This window comes from Drosophila grimshawi, unplaced genomic scaffold, assembly GCF_018153295.1.
Source record: "Drosophila grimshawi isolate 15287-2541.00 unplaced genomic scaffold, ASM1815329v1 contig_1377, whole genome shotgun sequence".
NCBI classification, from domain to species: domain Eukaryota; kingdom Metazoa; phylum Arthropoda; class Insecta; order Diptera; family Drosophilidae; genus Drosophila; species Drosophila grimshawi.
Genome location: NW_025062900.1, coordinates 23,946,532 through 23,966,127, shown reverse-complemented (window position 1 = coordinate 23,966,127; position 19,596 = coordinate 23,946,532). Strand labels below are relative to the sequence as shown.

The 19,596-nt window shown below is 38.0% G+C and overlaps 4 protein-coding genes across 4 annotated transcripts; 3 read left to right on the top strand and 1 right to left on the bottom strand.

Moving 5' to 3' along the window:
- Positions 1 to 5,944: 5,944 nt before the first annotated feature.
- On the bottom strand, positions 5,945 to 7,245 carry LOC6567176 (zinc metalloproteinase nas-4). The gene is made up of 2 exons (XM_001993324.2): positions 6,577 to 7,245; positions 5,945 to 6,521 (listed from the first exon to the last, which is right to left on the bottom strand). The coding sequence occupies exons 1-2, from the start codon at positions 6,797 to 6,799 to the stop codon at positions 6,010 to 6,012; spliced, it is 735 nt and encodes a 244-aa protein (XP_001993360.1). The 5' UTR covers positions 6,800 to 7,245; the 3' UTR covers positions 5,945 to 6,009.
- A 2,396-nt stretch (positions 7,246 to 9,641) lies between these two features.
- On the top strand, positions 9,642 to 10,667 carry LOC6567175 (seminal metalloprotease 1). Its single transcript, XM_001993323.3, has 2 exons — positions 9,642 to 9,911; positions 9,965 to 10,667. The coding sequence occupies exons 1-2, from the start codon at positions 9,701 to 9,703 to the stop codon at positions 10,510 to 10,512; spliced, it is 759 nt and encodes a 252-aa protein (XP_001993359.1). The 5' UTR covers positions 9,642 to 9,700; the 3' UTR covers positions 10,513 to 10,667.
- A 900-nt stretch (positions 10,668 to 11,567) lies between these two features.
- On the top strand, positions 11,568 to 12,456 carry LOC6567174 (seminal metalloprotease 1). Its single transcript, XM_001993322.2, has 2 exons — positions 11,568 to 11,803; positions 11,857 to 12,456. Exons 1-2 carry the CDS (start codon positions 11,593 to 11,595, stop codon positions 12,402 to 12,404), a joined length of 759 nt encoding a protein of 252 aa, XP_001993358.1. The 5' UTR covers positions 11,568 to 11,592; the 3' UTR covers positions 12,405 to 12,456.
- A 2,078-nt stretch (positions 12,457 to 14,534) lies between these two features.
- On the top strand, positions 14,535 to 15,536 carry LOC6567173 (seminal metalloprotease 1). Its single transcript, XM_001993321.3, has one exon. It carries the CDS (start codon positions 14,570 to 14,572, stop codon positions 15,356 to 15,358), a length of 789 nt encoding a protein of 262 aa, XP_001993357.1. The 5' UTR covers positions 14,535 to 14,569; the 3' UTR covers positions 15,359 to 15,536.
- The last annotated feature ends 4,060 nt before the right edge of the window (positions 15,537 to 19,596 follow it).

Below are 19,596 nucleotides of genomic sequence, written 5' to 3'. Positions count from 1 at the left end.
CAGACTATGGTACACATATTATTCATATTACATAGACATATATATCTGTATTGCGCAAATGTATATGAGTACTTTTTAAAAATTCTCTGGAAATTGTCACAACTTTTGCGCAAGCCAGTGAAAAATTTTATATTTATGCTTTGGTGTTGCCAACTGAAGTTGAAAAACAAACAAACAAACACTAACACATAAACACACATAAAAAGTGTGTATGAATGTGCTGTGGTGTGGAAGGCGGGTGAAGGGCAGGCAAATGTTCTAAAAGTTTTAGCTTGTAATTATCATTAGCGATATTGTGTCTAAAGTTTTTGAAGCCGCGTATTAAGCGGCCTGCGACCCACAGAATGCCAAATGGATGGCAGTTGGTGTGTGCTTCTGTGTGAGTGTTTGTGTCTATGTGAGTGTGCGTGTGTGAGTGTGGGTGTGGGTGTGGGTGTGGATGTTGGCGTGGCTGGTTGAATCATACAGTTATGCTTCAAAAAGGCGCATACGCATTGAAACTTTTGGCTTCATTTAACTTGGTCTTTTGATTTGATTGCACAGCCACCAAGATATAAATGTGTTGAGAAAGAGATAGAGCGAGAGAGAGAGAACGAAGGGAGCGAGAGCGAGACAGAAAAGGGCATTAAATCAAATTAAGCGCGCCATATAAGCGACGAGTTGGGCAAACAAAACTTTTAATTGCCAGCGCTTTTTCTTCTATATTTTAACAATTTTATTATTAATTTTAATTGTGTTTTTTTTTTTTTTGCCTCAAGACTTGACCAGAAGGTCTGCCGTGCATTAAATTACGGGTCATGCAAGTCATATTTGTCTACCCCTGCTGAGTGAATTACCGTTTTATGATGAAGTTATAAAAAAAAAAAATATATATATATATATACTATGCCATATATATTATATGAGGACAAAGTCTGTCTGCTTTCTTATGCAAACTTTACAAAGTCAAAGTATTACATACATTTTAATAAAATGTTTATAATTCATCACTAAATATAAATAAGTGTTTAGTTTAGTTGATACAGCTTACCTGCTTTATTATTTTGATCGATGTCATACTAATATATTGTCCGCCAGTGTATAAGGACATCGAAGTTTGTTGCATGTTTTGTCAAATTACGTTTGCAACACGTCGTTTACTTCATTAATTTTAAATGCACTTTTAATAGTTGAATTGCGCAAAGTTGGCAAATGAATTCCATTTAATGATTAACTCAGGCAGTCTGTCAATGATTACGACTATTCTGAGACACCTTTAAGGCTGAAGAACATTTTAACTTTCGCTTAAACTAAATACCAGTAAGAACAAATAAATCGCAAAAAGGTGGAAAACAGCAGGCAGCGATATTCATGTGTGACGGCATTTGTTAGGCTCTGCCTGTGATTGTGTGTGCGTGTGAATATCTGAGTTGTGTGTAATTATGTTTGAGATTATGCCCACAGTCATACTGTGTGTGCGCCTTTAATGCACACATCATTGTCCCGCCCCGCATCTTGGCCTTGTGGACGTCCCCAACGTCAAAAGTTTTTGCGGTTTTCTCGTGTGCAAATCTCTGAGAGCATCTCGCTCTAGCCATGGTAATGTGCTGATGTCTTGGAGTGAGATTTGGCCTCAGAGCCAATGACATTTGCCAAGCAAGATATGCAACTGCTAAAAAAAAAGTATTGGGCAGTTGAACTTAAGAGCTTAAGTGCAATTATTAAGGATTAAAACTTTTTCCTGAGTTCAGCGCTGTTTAAGAAAAAAACAAGCAGTCTAAGTTGAATTGTCAAAGAAAATAATATATCTATTTCCTATAGTTAAATTAATTAATACTTCAAATTTATAAAAATAAATCAGAAATTTTAATTTTGAAGCATCGAAGTTTTCAGCGTTCTCGAAAATTGTAAAGTTAATACTAAATTGTTGGACTTCATAGAAAGCTTTAAAATGCAATTTTATATTGATGTTCAAGCATATTTCAATATTATTCCATTAGTAGAGTAGAAGTCTCAGCCTGTGTCATTGAGACGTTTTGTTGTCTGAGTGCTTTAAGTGTGGTCTTAAGATATTTTACTCATATGCGCTGCTCTCCGACTTAAGTATTCGCATTTCCCTGTAGCTGCTACTGTTGCTGTTGTTGTTGTGATTGTTGTTGCTGCTTGTTGTGCTGCCAGTGCTGCTGGGTTTTTCTTTTGCTTGGCTCGTAAAGTCGCAGGAAGTTATTATCCTAAAAACTTTACCCCTGAGGGCAATACAAACAAAGGCGTAGCACAGCAACAAAGCGCAGCATTCATGTCTGACTATGAAATGGCTCTGCGTGCCCTCTCCCACACACACACACATATTATGTACACTTGGCTCGTTATATATGTATAAATGTGTATATCTGTGGTTCGCCTATGCATGAAAATAGAATGTCATAAAATTAGAACGATCATAAGCAGAACAACAGCCAAGGCAACGTCTCGAGTCGAGTAAAACTCAACACACAAAAACTTGGCCAACGCGCTGACTTTTTGACTGCTCTCGGCAAATAGTTGATAGCGAGGCGTTCTACTAGCCGCCTTAACCCATTAAATTCTTTTTATTTTATCTATTGTAGCAATAAATTTAAAACGCAAGCATTCCAAAGGACCCCAGTCCCTGTCGTTACTTTACGTTAGCAGATGCAGTGCGCAAGTGGCATTATTTAAATTTAAATTGCATTTGGTAGCTAAGAAAAACCTAAAGTTGTTTTCAAGTAACTTTTTGCCTTTACTGACGGCAGTACAAAGCTCAAAGATGACCGGATCGAACCACTTAAAGTAAATCATATTGCTGCTGCAATAACAATCGATCGAATCAATATATTAAGATTTTGTTTCTCACTAATCTTAGAATGAGATATTTGCGATTGTTTGAAGGTTTTTGCAAGCAATGAGCATGTCAAATTTGATGGCTCTTGCTTTGAATTTTTGAATTAGTTATATTAATGTATCGATCAACACCACACATATATTGGTTTCGGGGGCTGAAGTGGACGCGACCACTACATTATTTAGCGATTCTTCAAGCCGTGGTGGATATGCCCTGGCAATTTATATGTCGATCTTAATCAACATAAAAACCACTTTGAATGTGAGGATCGCACAAAGAGAGCGTATTAAATTCTTAATAGCTTAGCTCAGAGAAGTAACTTAGTATTCGTGCCTTGTTATCCGTTTTAGAGTGTGACTTTACAGCTCTCTCCTCGTAACCATCCTCTTCGCCATCTTCAGTTGTAACTAAAAACGCAAATGCATTTCCTGCATAAATTAAATGTTTACGGCTTCCGTTCCTTGTGTATGTGTCAGTGTGTATGCTGCTGAGGAGGTTGCAGGTAGCACAGGCAGTTGGAGGTTGGCATTATAAAGCCAAATATATTCGAGGTGCACATAACAGACAACACCCAACAGAACACGCACAGACACACACACATACACACTTACACAGATAACGGACTGGAAGCTGGCATTATAGACATTACCATGGCTCTTTGCTCTGAGCTGCGACTTTGTTGTTGGTGCGCTAATTTTTAATTACGACCACTAAATATTCAATTTTTAGTGCCGTGCACAGGCGACTGCAAACACTTCCTCTACCAGTCTGGATGGTGCCTTTTGTTTTGTAGATTAACCACAGCCGGCAAGTAAGAACAACAAAAAGAGAGAGAGAGCGAAATGATGTGCAAAAGAGATACTTGATTCCTGTCCCTTGGAATTGCAAATGCTGTGTTTATTCTAGGACCACCACATTAGAATGATACTTATTAAGTCCAGGCAAATCTGCTTGATTTTATCCAGTAAGTTTAATTTTGGAATTTCAATTGTTAGGCGGTTAACGAACGAAAAGCTGACGAATCTTTACGCTAATCTAAAAGATTTGCTTCTGATAAATTATACTTCGTGCTGTTTAGGGTATCATTCAACTGCTTTGCTATAAGCAGCATCACTTACCGAGGGGAAATAGCCACATGGCTTTTATTGGACATAAAAAACATGATACGTCAAAGTTTCAAAGGTAAAACACTCCCAAAATTAAAGACTTAGCTGTTTGCATATACAAAATTATGCAATATAAAGAAAATTCAAATTCCACAAGTGCTTCCGAAATTGCAATAGAAATGGCTCACAATGGATTCACCAGGTGTCCAGACAGGCAAGCTTTCCATGGAGCAAAGATCATTGTCACTTTGCGAATATAATAAATTATATTCGCTTAGTCTTTTATTACGCAATTGAAAATGGGTGAAATGGTTTTGGGCAAAAATTGATATAACACGCAGAATAAAGTATCTCCGACCTCATAAAGTACATATATTCAGGATCAAAAGCCAAGTCGAGAGTATGAACACGCGGCTCTCAGAAACTATAAAATTTTAAATATAGGCTCTCGGATACTTTATAGATAACTTCTCCGTTTCGCAAATATCAATACTTATTGTATTTTGTAGAACCCCGTTATCTATGCCTATGCATATATACATATGTATGTATGTATTTATATGTTTGTTGCAAGCCGGTGATTTCAGTTCGGGCTTATGAATAGATGTAAATATAAATATAAAAATATGCGATGGCATTTTTTTAATCTTCACTCTCTGTAAGAAATGAGAGCTACTCCACGCAAAAATGTAAAAGGGAAGTTTGGCAATAAACCTAGAATATATATAACACCTTGGTTCAGGACTTATCGTTGCGAGCTCACTAGATTACAGTGTTCTTATTTGCTTATATATATGTCAGTATAGCGCATGTCGAGCACGTCTAAGGCTGAAAAAGTTATTAAAAAATCCAACTAAAATATGCAATTTTTCGAAAAAATAATTTCATTTCTGAGATTGATTTGCATGTAAAATTTGCCATCGATTTCTTTTTGCAGTGTTAAGAGGTAAGTCAATTTATAATAAATCTATGAGAATAACTTTTTGTAAAGTCTCGGAAATGAAATTTCTTAATTAATTTGATGCTTTAAAAATAATACATATATTTAAAAAAATGATTTCGCTCTTGCTTATTCATACGAACTGCAAGCTGTTTCTATAATTAATTTTACAGAACGGCGCAAGAGCATCTGGCGTTTCCACTGTTTGGATCTGTTCTAGCGCTTGAAAAGCCGAGAAATGCTTTCAGTTTAATTTCTAAAGGCAGCCGAGCAACAAATCATGATGCGAGTCACAGTTTTTTTATTATACTGTTTGCAGCAATGCCAGCTAGTTTGCTGGCGACTATGTACAAAAAAAAGAAAATAATTAATAATCATTTTATTGTTAGTTATGAAGCAAGATGTAAGTGAAGTAAGTTCGGTTCTTTTTTAAAGGATAGTAACTGCTTCTCCGCCGAAAGACGTATCACTGAAGATAATAAACCACAATGTGTTGCCATCTGCGATAAGGACTGCGGCAATGAAACCTGTAGCCGCCCCAATAAGTGCAAATGTAACCAGAGCTTTGAAAATCTACATCATCGGCCATATAACCGGTAAGTATTTAAGCAATCATTTATTAAATTAGATGTGTGCCTGTCTGCTAAAATTGATGGACAAGCGGACAGTGTATTGCACCGGAGACGTGTCGCTGCGATGCTGGCTACCAGCTGGAACTGGTCCAGTCTGCCCCACTGTCTGCCGCAAAGGACGTTGCAAGACTCCGGAAAATTGCACATGCAACACAGGCTACGTTCTGAAAGCTGACCAAAGCGGTGCTCACATATGCACAGGGGGATGGACCCAATTCAGATTGCCTGATGTTAAGTCAAAATCATCAAGACTCAAGCGATTGAGATTATCAAGCCAAAAATCGTTTGAAATACTCATTTTAGTCAAAATGGATTTAATTCATACATAATTGATGTTAATTTTTAAAATGCTTATTGATTTCTAAACTATTTTTACTATGTAAATATGCTTAGCGCTCTCTCCACGTTAAATGTCATGGTCACAGTATATGCAACAGTTTAGCTAACCTCAAAATGCTATATTCCATTGACGACTAGTTGAAGTAAACACCATCAACAATAGATGCGCCTGAGCTTTAGCATATCTTTGATGCTAACTCCCTTCCGCTGACCAATTTGGGCACCACCATGCAATTGGACAATGGTGGGCTTCCCGTTCTTTGAGAACGCAGTGGGTCCATAATGCAATACACTGTTATAATCATAGCCGATACCAAAGTCACTCACATCGTTTGCTTTGTAGATGTCAAAATTGACCTCCTTGCCAGGTATAATATTTTGATAATCGATCCTTATGAACTTGTCCCTCCTAGGATCATTCTGCATGTGCACTAGGGCGAGAGCATGAAGTAGTTCATGCTGTATGGTACCGATTCTCATGCAACGTTGACTCAAATTGAGCTCTTGCCGTCTGCCTTGATAGCCAACAGTGGTCCAACAACCAGAGCCACTTCTCTGAATGGCGAGCTGAGGCTCCTCCAAGCTATACGTGCGGCGAAAGCGCACACAGGTCCAGTCTGAAATTCTTTCCATGGCTTTCCTGACAATTATTTCGTCAGTGGAATCTGTGGAGTAGAAACAATTATACTACCCGCTTGGCTGCACGCCTGCCCTACCTACTTAGTCCCACGATGCTGTAGACGAGCTCGCTTTTGGGCCAGTAATAGCGCGACCAGAGCATCACATTTCGTGTCATACTGTTTCCGGCCAAATGCTTTAATTGCTCTGGCGTGAGACGCATATCGCCTTCCGACAGAGTCTCATCCTGTTGGACAGCCAAGACCTGGCTAAGGCCCAAGGCATTAAGCAGGAAATTCCAAAATAAGTATTTGCAGTAGTTCATTTTCAAAATGAATTCACGAACCAACAGCAGATTTTATATATTTGTGCTTAGCTTTGTTTAGCTTTAGTTCATAGCGAGCTGTCTTAGTTTCTCAACTTGGACTGTGCTTAAGTATTAGTTTATGATATATGTATAAATGATAAGGGCTTATTGCCGTACTGACTATCATAACATATACTTAATGTTTCAGTGACCTTGAGTTGCGGTATTTTAATTGATTAATATACATATCTACTAGCACTAATCAGACAACACCTATGACGCCTCTATAGGCATCAAATCGACAAGAAAGCGCATCAGGTTTTTTCTGAACCTATGGGCCCGGTGGACGCAGGCTGCGACGCGTCCAAAATTTGGCAGGGATAGATAACTTTTAAGAATTTTGATTTTCTTTGCAATTAATTCACTTTTGTCTAGTTATATAAATCTCCAACCAAATATACGTTGTACTGTTGCATTCAAGCACTAAACAGACAAGCATGTGGAGGCGACAAATCGACTAAAAATTGGCTGCATGAAAAATCTGATCGATTGGCTACACATCTCGCTCCACTGCACTTCGGGTGCTGACAGCGGTGACCCGATTGGAATGCTTCGAAAATTTTTCAGACTTAGTGTATCGAGCAGCGAATGCAGATCATTGTTTGGCTTGCCTTCGCTGTGACATGTTCTCGAGTGGAATAGAGACCCAATTCTCTTATGGGCATGCGTGCATTGGTGCGACCAGCTACCAACTTTTTATACTACATCCTAAAGGGTTTTGAATGTGTGGGCCTGGGATGTATCTTTTGTAGAGTTTTGTGACCGCAGACTATTTAAATTTTTAATAACAAATACTTGAAGAATTCCTTAGAAGAAATCTAATTTAAAATTTGCTAAGCCAACTGTGATTTTATTAGACAAATCTTTGTTCAAAAAACAGTCGGCGCATTGTGGCATGATCCAGTTGAGACCCATTTTGTATGTGTGCATTTATTGAGAAATAATGAATTTGGCATTTCGAGACAATAATACCTTTTTTAGATTTGTATATTTTTAGTCGATTTGCCCCTATGTATATTGTCTGAGCACTTATTAAAGTCATTACACTGAGTAATTTAAAACCCCACCATAAGGCTACCTACTACCTGAAATCAGCATGACACACTGCTACAGCTTCGCTTAAATCTTTTATGGTTTTCATAAACATAATATTCCCCAAAGCAAAAAAAAGTTTATTTCACAGTTGCGCTTTTCTTTCGCAACTTAATGATGATAAATTCCAATTCCTTATTGTCCTTTACTCAGCTGCCTTGGCACTTTCTTTCCTGCCTTCCTCCGCATCAGTCGTCCACATTTAATCAGTTTATTGTGTTGACAAATGTAATTAGGTAAACTCTGTGCCGCTGTCATTTGTGTTCAGATTCATTTTGACAACGTTCTCGCCCTCATAATCGCCTTGCTGCGTAAGCGATTGGGATTGAGATTCGGATTTGGACAGTGACAGTGACAAGGCAGCAGACACAAAGACCTCGTAGAAGGTAACGAAGGAAAACATTAACGAAAAATAAGGGGCTGTAGTCGTGTGAGCTCGACTACAATATATCCTGGGCCCAGCTGTTAAATATATTCCAGCTTTATTGGCAAATCTCTCTTTAAAAAGTTTTACTTAAGGTCGTAGATGCTTTCTTCTGCATGTTACATACATTTTCACAAAACCATTATACAGTTTTATTCATTTTTAATGGGTTCATGGTATAAAAATATGTGAAATATGCCAAATAAGAAGTAATAACTAAAAATGTACGCTTTGAAGCAATCGTTTTTCAATCGTATAAGTGAAGGTTAATTAACAACTAAAAGTATGCTTTGAAAATAAGTGGTAATTTGTTAGAGATGAGATAATTTAAAAAATACCGGTAAATATAGTATAGAGTAGTATTGTATTGTTTATGGAAAATGATTTTCTATGCAATTTGCTGTGTTTCATTAAAAAGTTTTGAGATCAGCAGAATAAATGTCATCTCAAAAGCGAACTTTACTCTATAATTTGCATAAAGTAGTTTTCTGCAAATGATGTTGCATATTAATCAAGTAAATCCCAGCCAAACATATTAAGTAATTCCCTCTAAAATACATGCAGTTTAATATTTACCGAGCGAGTATATAAACATTAATTCAAGAAAATATTTTGGCACTGGAAATATGAATCCTTTTGCATTTCTTTTGTAAAAAAGTGCTATATTATTGACTATAATTTTTTTTCAAATTTTTTTAATATTGAATGGAATTCTTACAACTAGGTACAAGAAATATACTATCTAGACATAGTGTATATTATTAATGGCTCTGATAAGATAAGATCGGAAGCTTTGTTTATTTCGGCAGACGCAAAGAACCAGCTATAAATCTAAATCAAGTAGCAAAACTGTAGTCGAGTGAGCTCCACTGCAAGATACCTAGAACCCTGACACATTCATTTTTCCAGTTTTATTGCCAAATTGCCCTTTGGAAATACTTGCACAAATGTTGTAAATGTAAGTAGTTTAGCAAGTTATCTCATTTTTGATGGCCGGTTAACAAGTCTAAGGTATGTTATGGATGCTATTAATATTTTGAGTATAACTTGGGTGCTTATTATAAAGTAAATTGACTTTTCTGCTTTCTCATACAGATGGACAGACGGATATGGCTATATTGACTTGGCTGTTGATTCTGATTAAGAATAAATATGTACCTTTTAAAGTCGAAGAAGTCCATCTGCCTGTTACATACTTTTTAAGAACTTCAATATACCCATTTTACCCATTTTTATGGTTTAAGAGTATAAATAGTTCTCAATAAACTGGCCACATTTTAAACTTACTGTGAAGACTTGCGTGAATTGACTGGCAGTTGTGGAAAATCCATCCGGCGGTCAACATGAGAGCCTTACCAATAATTCTATTTGTCCTTGTAAGCAGCAAGAGCTGCCTTGCAGCTCCAGCAGTTCGTGTGGAAACCGATCCCGAACTGACTGCCGGCTATACACAAGGTGATATGATATTGGAAAATCAGGAGAGAAATGGGATGATCAACGAATCTTATCGCTGGCCAAATCGCGTTGTTTATTACTTCATCAATAGGGACATAGGTAAGCTACTATAAGAAGCTTATATAATAATAATAAATAACTGTGTACTTTAGACCAACAACATAGGGATCATATTCTTCGTGGCATACGCATCCTTGAGGCAAACTCGTGTCTGATTTTCAAAGAAGCAAGCAGTGATCTGCCCTACTATATAAATGTCACCTCCGAGGCTGGCGGCTGCTTCTCGTATGTGGGCCACAGAAACCGAGTCCAACAGCTCAATCTGGAAAACTACGATTTGGACAAGGGTTGCTTCCGTCTGGGGACCATTGTTCACGAGTTTCTGCACGCCTTGGGCTTCTATCATCAACAGAGCACATGGAACCGTGACGACTATGTTCGCATTGTGATGGAGAATATTCAAGAGGGCACGGAGCACAACTTCGACAAATACGACAAAGAGACTGTGGACAATTACGGTCAGGAATATGACTATGGCAGTGTAATGCACTACCAGCCCACTGCATTCTCCAAAAATGGACAAATGACCATTGTGCCTTTGGAGGAAGGTGCTGACGAGATTATGGGACAGCGACTGCAGATGAGTGGTCCAGATATTGAAAAGTTAAATGTTATGTATAAGTGTCCAAGACATGCTTGACGCAATGCTAAAATACATAAGCAGAAATGACCAAGAAGATTTTGCTTTTGTCGCATGCCATGCAATCAAATAAACGATAAGATAAGAACTGCCCTAATTGACGGTCTATATTTTCTATTGTCAATAATGTGCTGTAAATAAAGCTTTAAAGATAAGCTTAAAGAATTTTAAATTTGAAAGGGAACTTTGGTCGTCAAACGAGTTAAATCAGCGGCACACTCGACCATTCTGCATTTGTTCATTCAGTCGAGAACATGAAGCGGTTTTTCAGGACGAACTAATTTCAGGACATACGGAAGGTGTTATGCTGCTAAGCAGTGAGCAGTGAAATGGACTGGGTAACGGAACCTATCGCTGACCCGATCGGATTGTCTATTAGGTAGGTAGGTCAATTTGTATTACTTGATTTGAAGCTCTTCAATATTTATATAAACAGATCACGCTCACCGCAATCACAATTATCGGCATTCGTACATTCGGCAGCCCTACTATATAAATGTCACCCCCGAGCCTGGCGGCTGCTTCTCGTATGTGTGCCACAGAAACCGAGTCCAACAGCTCAATCTGTAAAACTACGATTTGGACACGGGTTGCTTCCGTCTGGGAACCATTGTGCACGAGTTTCTGCGCGCCTTGGGCTTCTATCATCATAAGGTCACATGGAATCGTGACGACTATGTTCGCATTGTGATGGAGAATATGCACGACAAAGAGATCAGGATTATGACTATGGCAGAGTAATGCACTACTCGTCCACTGTATTGTTCAAAAATGGACAAATGACTATTGTGCCATTAGCGGTGGGTTCTGGCAAGATTATGGGACAGCGACTGCAGTTGACATAAATACATAAGCAGTAATGACAAAGGAGATTTGGTTTTTCGCATGCATCAAATAATCGATAAGATAAGAACTGCACCGATTTTATGGTTTATAGACTATATTATCAATAATGCATTGTAAATAAAGCTTTAAAGATAAGCTTAAAGAATATTAAATTTCAAAGCAAACAATGTTCGTCAGACGAGTTACATCGGCGACACAGTCGACCATTCTGCATTTGTTCATTCAGTGGAGAACATGAAGCGATTTTTCATAGTCACCTTAATCTTTGTGCTCCTCAAGAATATTCTGGGAGCACCAGCAGCTCATACAGAGTTGGATCCCGAACTAATTTCAGGACATACGGAAGGTGACATGGTGCTCAGCAGTGAGCAGCGAAATGGATTGCGAGATGGAACTTATCGCTGGCCCGATCGGACTGTCTATTACTACATCAATAAAAACATTGGTAGGTCAATTTGTATTACTTGATTCGAAGCTCTTCAATATTTATATAAACAGATCAAGCTCACCGCAATCACATACTTATCGGTCTTCGTACTATCGAACTGAACTCTTGCCTCATCTTCAAAGAGGCTCTAGTAGATCAGAAATACTATGTAAATATCACCTCCGAGCCTGGCGGCTGTTTTACTGCTGTGGGCTTCCAAAACCGAGTCCAACGAATGAATCTGCAAAACCACGATCTTGATACGGGTTGCTACCGCATGGGCACCATAATGCACGAGATGCTACATGCCCTGGGCTTCTATCATCAACAGAGCTCTTCGGACCGTGATGATTATGTGCGAATTGTCACAGAGAATATTGTGGAAGGTAAAGAGCACAACTTCGATAAGTATGATGAGGGTATGGTTGATAACTTTGACCAGACTTATGACTATGGAAGCGTCTTGCACTACACTCCTTATGGCTTCTCCAAGAATGGTGAAATGACCATTGTGCCACTGATAGCTGGCGGTGATAAGATCATGGGGCAGCGACTGCAAATGAGCCAAACGGATATCAACCGATTAAATGTTATGTACAAGTGTCCATTGCATGTATAAAACTTTACTTATATATTTATTCAAAATATAGTATGCTACTTAATATTGTTTATATTGTGCATTATAATATTTAGAAGAAGATAATACAAAATGTATGTTGATCAATTAAAAACAGTCAATTAGCACTTGCGATATTTTGAATCTTTTAACAAGCGAATCTTTTAACAAGCGAATTGAAAATAAATGCACAATTCTAATGTATCAATCAACAAATGGAATTACGGATTTGTCAAAATTAGCGTCGAACTCCAAATTCCTATACCACACTCTCTTTGGTTTTATGTTCTCATTACCAGTGAGCTTTGCCAAATAATTGCACACCAAAAAGATTGCTACTTTTTTAGTTGCTTGGGTCTTATCTCAAACACATGTGCACAAAATTATCGGGTTGTTTTAATCCTTATCAAATTACAAAGCTTAAAATAGTTTTAATTGGTAATTCTCATTTAATTTAATTGGTCATATTACTGAAAGGTTTTGCACATAATTGCGATTGTCAACAAAATCCGCTTCCTACATTATAATCGCTTGATAGCCCTTGAACCGATATATACCAATAGTATTGATTGTAAAGAAAATCCACATTCTGCGTTATTATCGACTGATAAGTCGTTAACCGAAATAGAACTGTGAAGTGCTTAATCTAGTTTGGACTGTGCCATATGCGGTCATTTCTTACAATTCCGCCGGCTTGGGAACCACTCAAAATGATAAAATGAGAGAGAGAGAGACAAAGAGAGAGAGAGAGAGAGAGAGAGCGAACTCGGTCTCTCGAGTCGTATCGAGTGATAAGCACCATTCAAGCCTGAAGACAACTGTTTATCTGTAGAGTACAACGATTACTAGTGTTTTCGTATCTGGAAAGCATTCAGGTTACAATTAGTCATGCTTTGCAGTGTTTTGCAAGTTATATTAAATATACGTATTGCTCGTTGACCACTTTAAAATTCAATCACACCATTGATAATATAGATAATATTTCAATTAAGTGGTAAGGAATGACAAAATCATTTACCACATGACGTATGATATGCAGTACGTTAAGAATCAATTGTGCGTGAAATGGGGGAAAATGATAGAGCTCAAACAGAGTCTCTGCGAATCTCATTTGTCATGCCCAACATGATGTACAACTTTTTTTTTATTTATTAATTCGTTAACATAATCTTCTGCGATTTACAAATAACTTAATTTATTCCATCCATTTTAGATGCACTGCCTCTAAGTTACTTCCGGAGTACCACAAATCTTAATCATTTTAAATAAATATTTTCTTAATGGCAAACCACTTGATCCCAACGAATGTGTTGATAATTTAGGTATTTGATTAGATCCAAAGCTTTAGTTTGACCAGCATAATTCTTCAACTGCTATTTCCATTTCTGCGTCCTGGTTTTTAATATTACCATAGACTTTTATGTGTCATATTATTACATAAGCCAATAAATGGTGAAATTGATGCTTCTGAGTTAATCAGCCAACTAACTTTTGTAGGAGGTAGAAGTACAAGGAAGTTTCTACCTCTTTCTCTTCAAATTTTTGGTTCTAACTATGCTGCCCACAACCCACAACTCTTATTCTTCGAATATCACGAGTTTTTCCCCTTAATAAGCTGTGTTAGTGCTATGTGATTTGTCTATCAATCGTTGGGGCACTTGAATGTGCTAATCGTTAGCTCTTCAACTTCTAAATCAAAAAAAATAAATAATAATAATAATAACAAACTATACACTCTCCAATTGCCCTGCATTGCGGGAGCTGTTCACAAGAAAAAGTTGCTTTATAATTCTTCTAAGGAATTGTGGTAAAATATAGAAGAGCAGGAATAATTTTTAATCGTTTATCGATTATTCAAGATGTACACTATAACTAGTAACAACGACTGTTATTACTTCTATACGATATGCTATTACATAACATACGATATCAATATCGATTGATAGGTGATCATTTGTTGTGCGCTATACTATTGTCTTTAGTTAATCAGTAACATGCATTCACACAAATTTGTTTTACGCTTGCCAAAAAATTGTCCAACAGAATTTTTTGAGCGCAATCAATTGCTTATATCTAATCTTCGGTATCAACTAACAAGTACTTCATATTTATGTCCAGTACCATCTACCCACTTGCGTTAGTAATAAACGAGCAACGTCGCGAGCAAGATGCAATACTATAAAACTGTGCTCGGCTTAGTGCTGTCCACCCTACTACTGCAGGGTGAAGCAGCACCGCTGCCTGCAGGCATTGAGGATCCCGAGGAGGCAGCTGGATTCGTGGAGGGAGACATGCTGCTCACAGTAGGACAGCAACTGGTATTGGAACAAGGACCAATGGGCCGCAATGGTTTAATAGATACAACCAAACGCTGGCCCCAAAATACGGTCGTTTACAAAATATCGGCAGACTTTGATGACACGCATCGGCAGGCGATTCTAGATGGTATTCAGACGCTGGAGGAGAAGACTTGCGTGCGGTTCAGGGAGGCTAACGACGAGGATGATGGCTATTTGAGCATCACTGCCCAGCCTGGTGGCTGTTACACAGCCGTTGGTTATTTGGGCACGCCGCAAGTTATGAACCTAGAGATATATCCGATTGGTGAAGGATGCTTCAGACCCGGCACTGTATTGCACGAGTTCATGCATGCGCTTGGCTTCTACCATCAACAGAGTTCGGCGATACGAGACGATTTCATAGAGGTGATCCAGGAGAACATTGTCCCTGGCAAGGAATTCAATTTCAAGAAATATGCAGAGAGTGTTGTCACCGATTTCGATTTGGGTTACGACTATAATAGTTGCCTGCACTATCGTCCTGGTGCCTTCTCCATAAATGGCGAGGATACGATTGTGCCGCTAGATAAGACAGCTCAGATCGGGCAGCGTATCGGTCTCAGCGCGAAGGATATTGACAAGATTAACATTATGTATAAGTGCCCCTTATTAATTTGAGCATCCGCAAGTGTCAATCAACTTTGTATTGCTGCCTAAGTATTAGATAAATGTGATATTATATACCTTCCCCTGCCTAGCCTTCTCCATATTTTTTAGTCATTTTAATGCATATATATGTATATATACATCACAAAGTGTATTGCGTAAATTAAAGTTCATGTTTTGTGAAAGACGATTTGGAGTTTGTTTTGTGGTTTTTTGTTCCCCATTTTTGCGAGTGTGCCGATAAGAAGTCCGGCTCTTATCTCAAGTGGTGAACAATCGCAGTCAAAAGAATCTTGGTCGATGATTGCCCATAGCTGTGTCATGGTCAAAAATCTGCGCCATAAAAGTATTTGGGATTGCCTCTAATATCACACACGCGTACATACATGCATAATATTACCTTCAATTAAACAAGGAGTCTTTTTGTTGGCATCTATGCACAGATGGTAAAGCCTGCGTCTTTCCGGAATCACACAGACGCTGCCATGTTCGGTGCTCTGTAATTGCGTGCTCTTAATGCGATTTATATGCGAGATGCAAATGTCGAGCAGCAGCTGCACGAGCTATGCATTTTTGGATGCCTACTGCTGTCGTTCTCCTTGTTGAAACGAAACCCTGAGTTTGGCCTGGCTGAGGCACTCAATTCTCGCATTTTGACAGCGCTTGCTAAGACCATAAATTTATTTTCGTTTCGACGAAATGTCGTCTCGGCGTTGCCAATGTCTCTTCTTTCACACTGTTTCATTTGAAATTAAGAAGCAAACCCACATGTCAGTGTTTTTGAGTGTGTGTCAGCGTTCATGTTCTCCCAAAATTAACACAGGCAAGCAACGGCGGGAAGAATGAGAATATTTATAATATTTATAATGCGTAGAGTCTGTAAAACGACATTTTCGGCCTGCCGTTTGGGTTCCAGATCATAAAATAGGACAAGTACAGGATGTTAAACGGTTACGAAAAGTTGAAACTTGAAATACTTAAAATCATCATGAATAAGGAAAACATCTAACATAGTTCACAGCCAAAAAAAAAATCCGACAATTTAAAATAAAGAAATGTTTTTGGGTCACATCATAAAATAATAAAATTTGATTTAGTGTTTGAAATATGCAATTAATGCTTAACAATTTCCTCTCCGTGCTGACTTTTACAAGTTTTGTGAAATAGTTCTATATTAGTCATTCTACTATCTAGCCAAAAATTCAGAAATCCCCAAATATTATACCCTGAACCCAATAAAAATTGGTAAAACGTATAATGGTATAATGGTTTTGTGCAAATGTATGTAACAGGCAGAACAAAGCATTTCCGACCCTATAAAGTATATATATTCTTGATCAGGGTCAACAGCCGAGTCGATATAGACATGTCCGCCTGGCCGTCTGTCTGTATGAACACGCGGAACTCAGAGATTATCAGAGCTAGAGACTTCAAGTTTGGAATATAGGTTCTCGTATACCCGGCGCAGATCAAGTTTGCTATATTTTTATCGATAACTGCCCCCGTTGCTCGAATATCGATGCTCGAATATCGATACCGGCAGCAATAATTGCTAAAATTTTAAAGTAAGAATCTTGTAATTAATACATTATATGTATATGCATATTATTCATTAACTTCCTAACAAGTTCGAAATATAGTCGAAAATATATTCTCAAATTGATCTCATTTCTATCAGCAGCCCAAAGCATATTCTGTATGCATAAATATGAGAGTGCATGTGTGAGAAAGAGATGGCATCATAATCGATGCGAGCGTCAATTTTGTTTTTTGTGTATTATGCAGAGCCCCGTTACCTACGAATGTGTACGTATACATGTATGTATGTATATGCACGTGTTTGGCGGCAGAGCGCACTTGCAGAGCAGACCTGCTCGCATTTTGGTGCAAAACTTTTCAAAGGGAAATTTGCCAATAAAACTGAAATATATTTAACAATTGGGTTCAGGGTAAATTGTAGTCGAGCGCACTCAACTATAGCATTGTTATTTGGTGATTATGTGAGTTAGACTGTAAATTTTTATTACCAAAAAGTCAAAGTTTCATTAGCACTGTGATATAATTTAAGTTTTATTTTTAGACTTATAATATATAGTTTCTTAATATATAATCGCGACATTAAAAGCTGCGCAAAATAAGTGAAAAGTTATTTTTTCGCGCTTTTATTTTGTAATCTAATATGATCAGCAAGCGATAGGAGCAAAATTTATATAGAAAGTATTTGTAGTGTTTAATTTGTAATTGAAATGGCGACACAGGTGTCTCTGGCTATCAAGCTTTTTAAATGCATTTTTAATGTACGGACTTTGGACAGCTTTTATTCTGCCAATATATTTCTACAGAGTAACCAGCAGCTAAAAAATACATTATTTAGTGCTATAAAATGATACATTTTTTAATTGCACTTGGAATGGTTTCAGAGCTCGCTCAACTTTGTAAAATAAATTTTATTTCCATAAATAGATCAGAGCTTTTGAAGAGTTTAAATTCTAATTACGTTTACTATCTAGAATAAAGTAGAATTTCTTTGATTAACATTTTCGACAAATATCTCAAAAAATTGTAGTTGAAATAATAACGGATAGTTCTTAAAAGTATACAGAAAGTTAACTTTGGTTTAAACTAATTTGCTTGAGCTCAAAAGTATGCATCACGAATAGGAGGCGGATTGAAGTGCTGCTCAAACTATAAATAAAACTATGTCCGATTCCATTTTATATGCAAATACGGCATTGCTTTTGTGATTTTGGTTCGCCTTACCAATTGTGCAGGTCGCCACTAATAATTCAAATATAAGTTTCGCCGACCAAGAACAACGGTCACAAGGTGTTCAGAAAGAACGCATACGGGTGAGTTTTCTCACAGAGCGTGTGGCAGCAACTTAAAAAGCGGCAGCAGCCAAATAATATATGAAACAAATTGTGGCAATTTCCCAAAGGCCGCAGACTCGCAAATGTGACCAGCCAGTGCGAGGCCAGGGTCCTTGGCTCCTTGGCTGCTGCTGCTGCTGCTGCTATTGCTGCGATTTATTGCTGACGAATGCGTTTTCAATTTTAAAGCATGGCATATATGATTTATACATTTGATTTTATTTTTCACGCCAGCCAGCATTTTTTCCTCTCAGCTTAGTACAAATGGGAAATCACTTGCTGGAGCACCCGGGTTCCGACTTTGGATTCGTTTCCTTGCGATTTCGTGTTGAGCACAATTTCGCATCGTTCAATTTATTACTATGACATCGTAAAAAATTATGCTTTAATTTGATTATGATGCTGAGCAGTTGGTCTTGCTGAGCACACACACACTTACACACACTCACACACGTGCTCACACATTGCTATTTACGAGGATTTGTTGTGCTCATGCATTGCGTATACGCACCGTACATCCTTAAAAATTCGTTAAAAAGTTATTGACAAGCGCATCGCGAGGCGAATGATGCGTGCAAAGAACTGCTCTGACTTTCTGCCAGGCACTTCAACGATAAGCCAACAAATCCTGACTTGCACTTAAAGTTGCAGGATAAGCAAGATGGCCAGATATAGTTCATCATACATTTCCGCCCTCTCCCACAGCTAACTGCTTTAATAATAACGAAAAATGTGCAGCAAAATGCCTGTTTTGAAAACAGCTTTTTAATATCCTGCCTTTGCTCTGAGGAATTTCAGATCCATAATGATATTGTTAACGCACGCAAGCATTCATTGCTGAATCTATATCGAACTGTAGAAAGCATAAAGCATATATATTGAATGTTAAAAAAGAGTTAAGCTTCTTAGCGTCAGTCACAAAGCCAACTAATTAATTTGCAACTTCACAGCCCCCTCCACCGGCGCCCCTGTCATCCAGCGGTCGCAGCTGCGCGTCCCTCTTGTGTGCGCATTAAAATCTTAATTTAAATATGTAACTGCTTGTCTATGCTACTATAATCATTATAATCTCCATTTGGCACGATGTGTGGGGCTTGTCTGCATGTTTGTGTTTGTATGTGCTACGTGTCTAAAACACGCGTGTTAGAAACCATCATGTTAATTTCAAAAGGTAATTTCGTCGCTGAGCTTATTATGCTCATTAAGTCATCAGCAGCAGCATCGCTGGCAAAAAAAAATAATATGGGCCAGCACCTATGGCCAGAACGCCTGTCCAGGATCAGTTCATATATCCGCCACAGCATTATAATGAGCACAGCAGCCAACCGCAAACGAGTGCATTTGTTAGCTGTTGTTGCTTAGCCTCAGCTGCTGATTTTG

Excerpts from the sequence above, each read along its gene's own strand:
- LOC6567176 (XM_001993324.2), bottom strand. The coding sequence starts at position 6,799 with ATGAACTACTGCAAATACTTATTTTGGAATTTCCTGCTTAATGCCTTG. Across the intron at positions 6,522-6,576 it reads CTACAGCATCGTGGGACTAA|ATTCCACTGACGAAATAATT; the intron begins GTAGGTAGGGCA and ends TCTACTCCACAG.
- LOC6567175 (XM_001993323.3), top strand. The coding sequence starts at position 9,701 with ATGAGAGCCTTACCAATAATTCTATTTGTCCTTGTAAGCAGCAAGAGC. Across the intron at positions 9,912-9,964 it reads CTTCATCAATAGGGACATAG|ACCAACAACATAGGGATCAT; the intron begins GTAAGCTACTAT and ends TGTGTACTTTAG.
- LOC6567174 (XM_001993322.2), top strand. The coding sequence starts at position 11,593 with ATGAAGCGATTTTTCATAGTCACCTTAATCTTTGTGCTCCTCAAGAAT. Across the intron at positions 11,804-11,856 it reads CTACATCAATAAAAACATTG|ATCAAGCTCACCGCAATCAC; the intron begins GTAGGTCAATTT and ends TTATATAAACAG.
- LOC6567173 (XM_001993321.3), top strand. The coding sequence starts at position 14,570 with ATGCAATACTATAAAACTGTGCTCGGCTTAGTGCTGTCCACCCTACTA.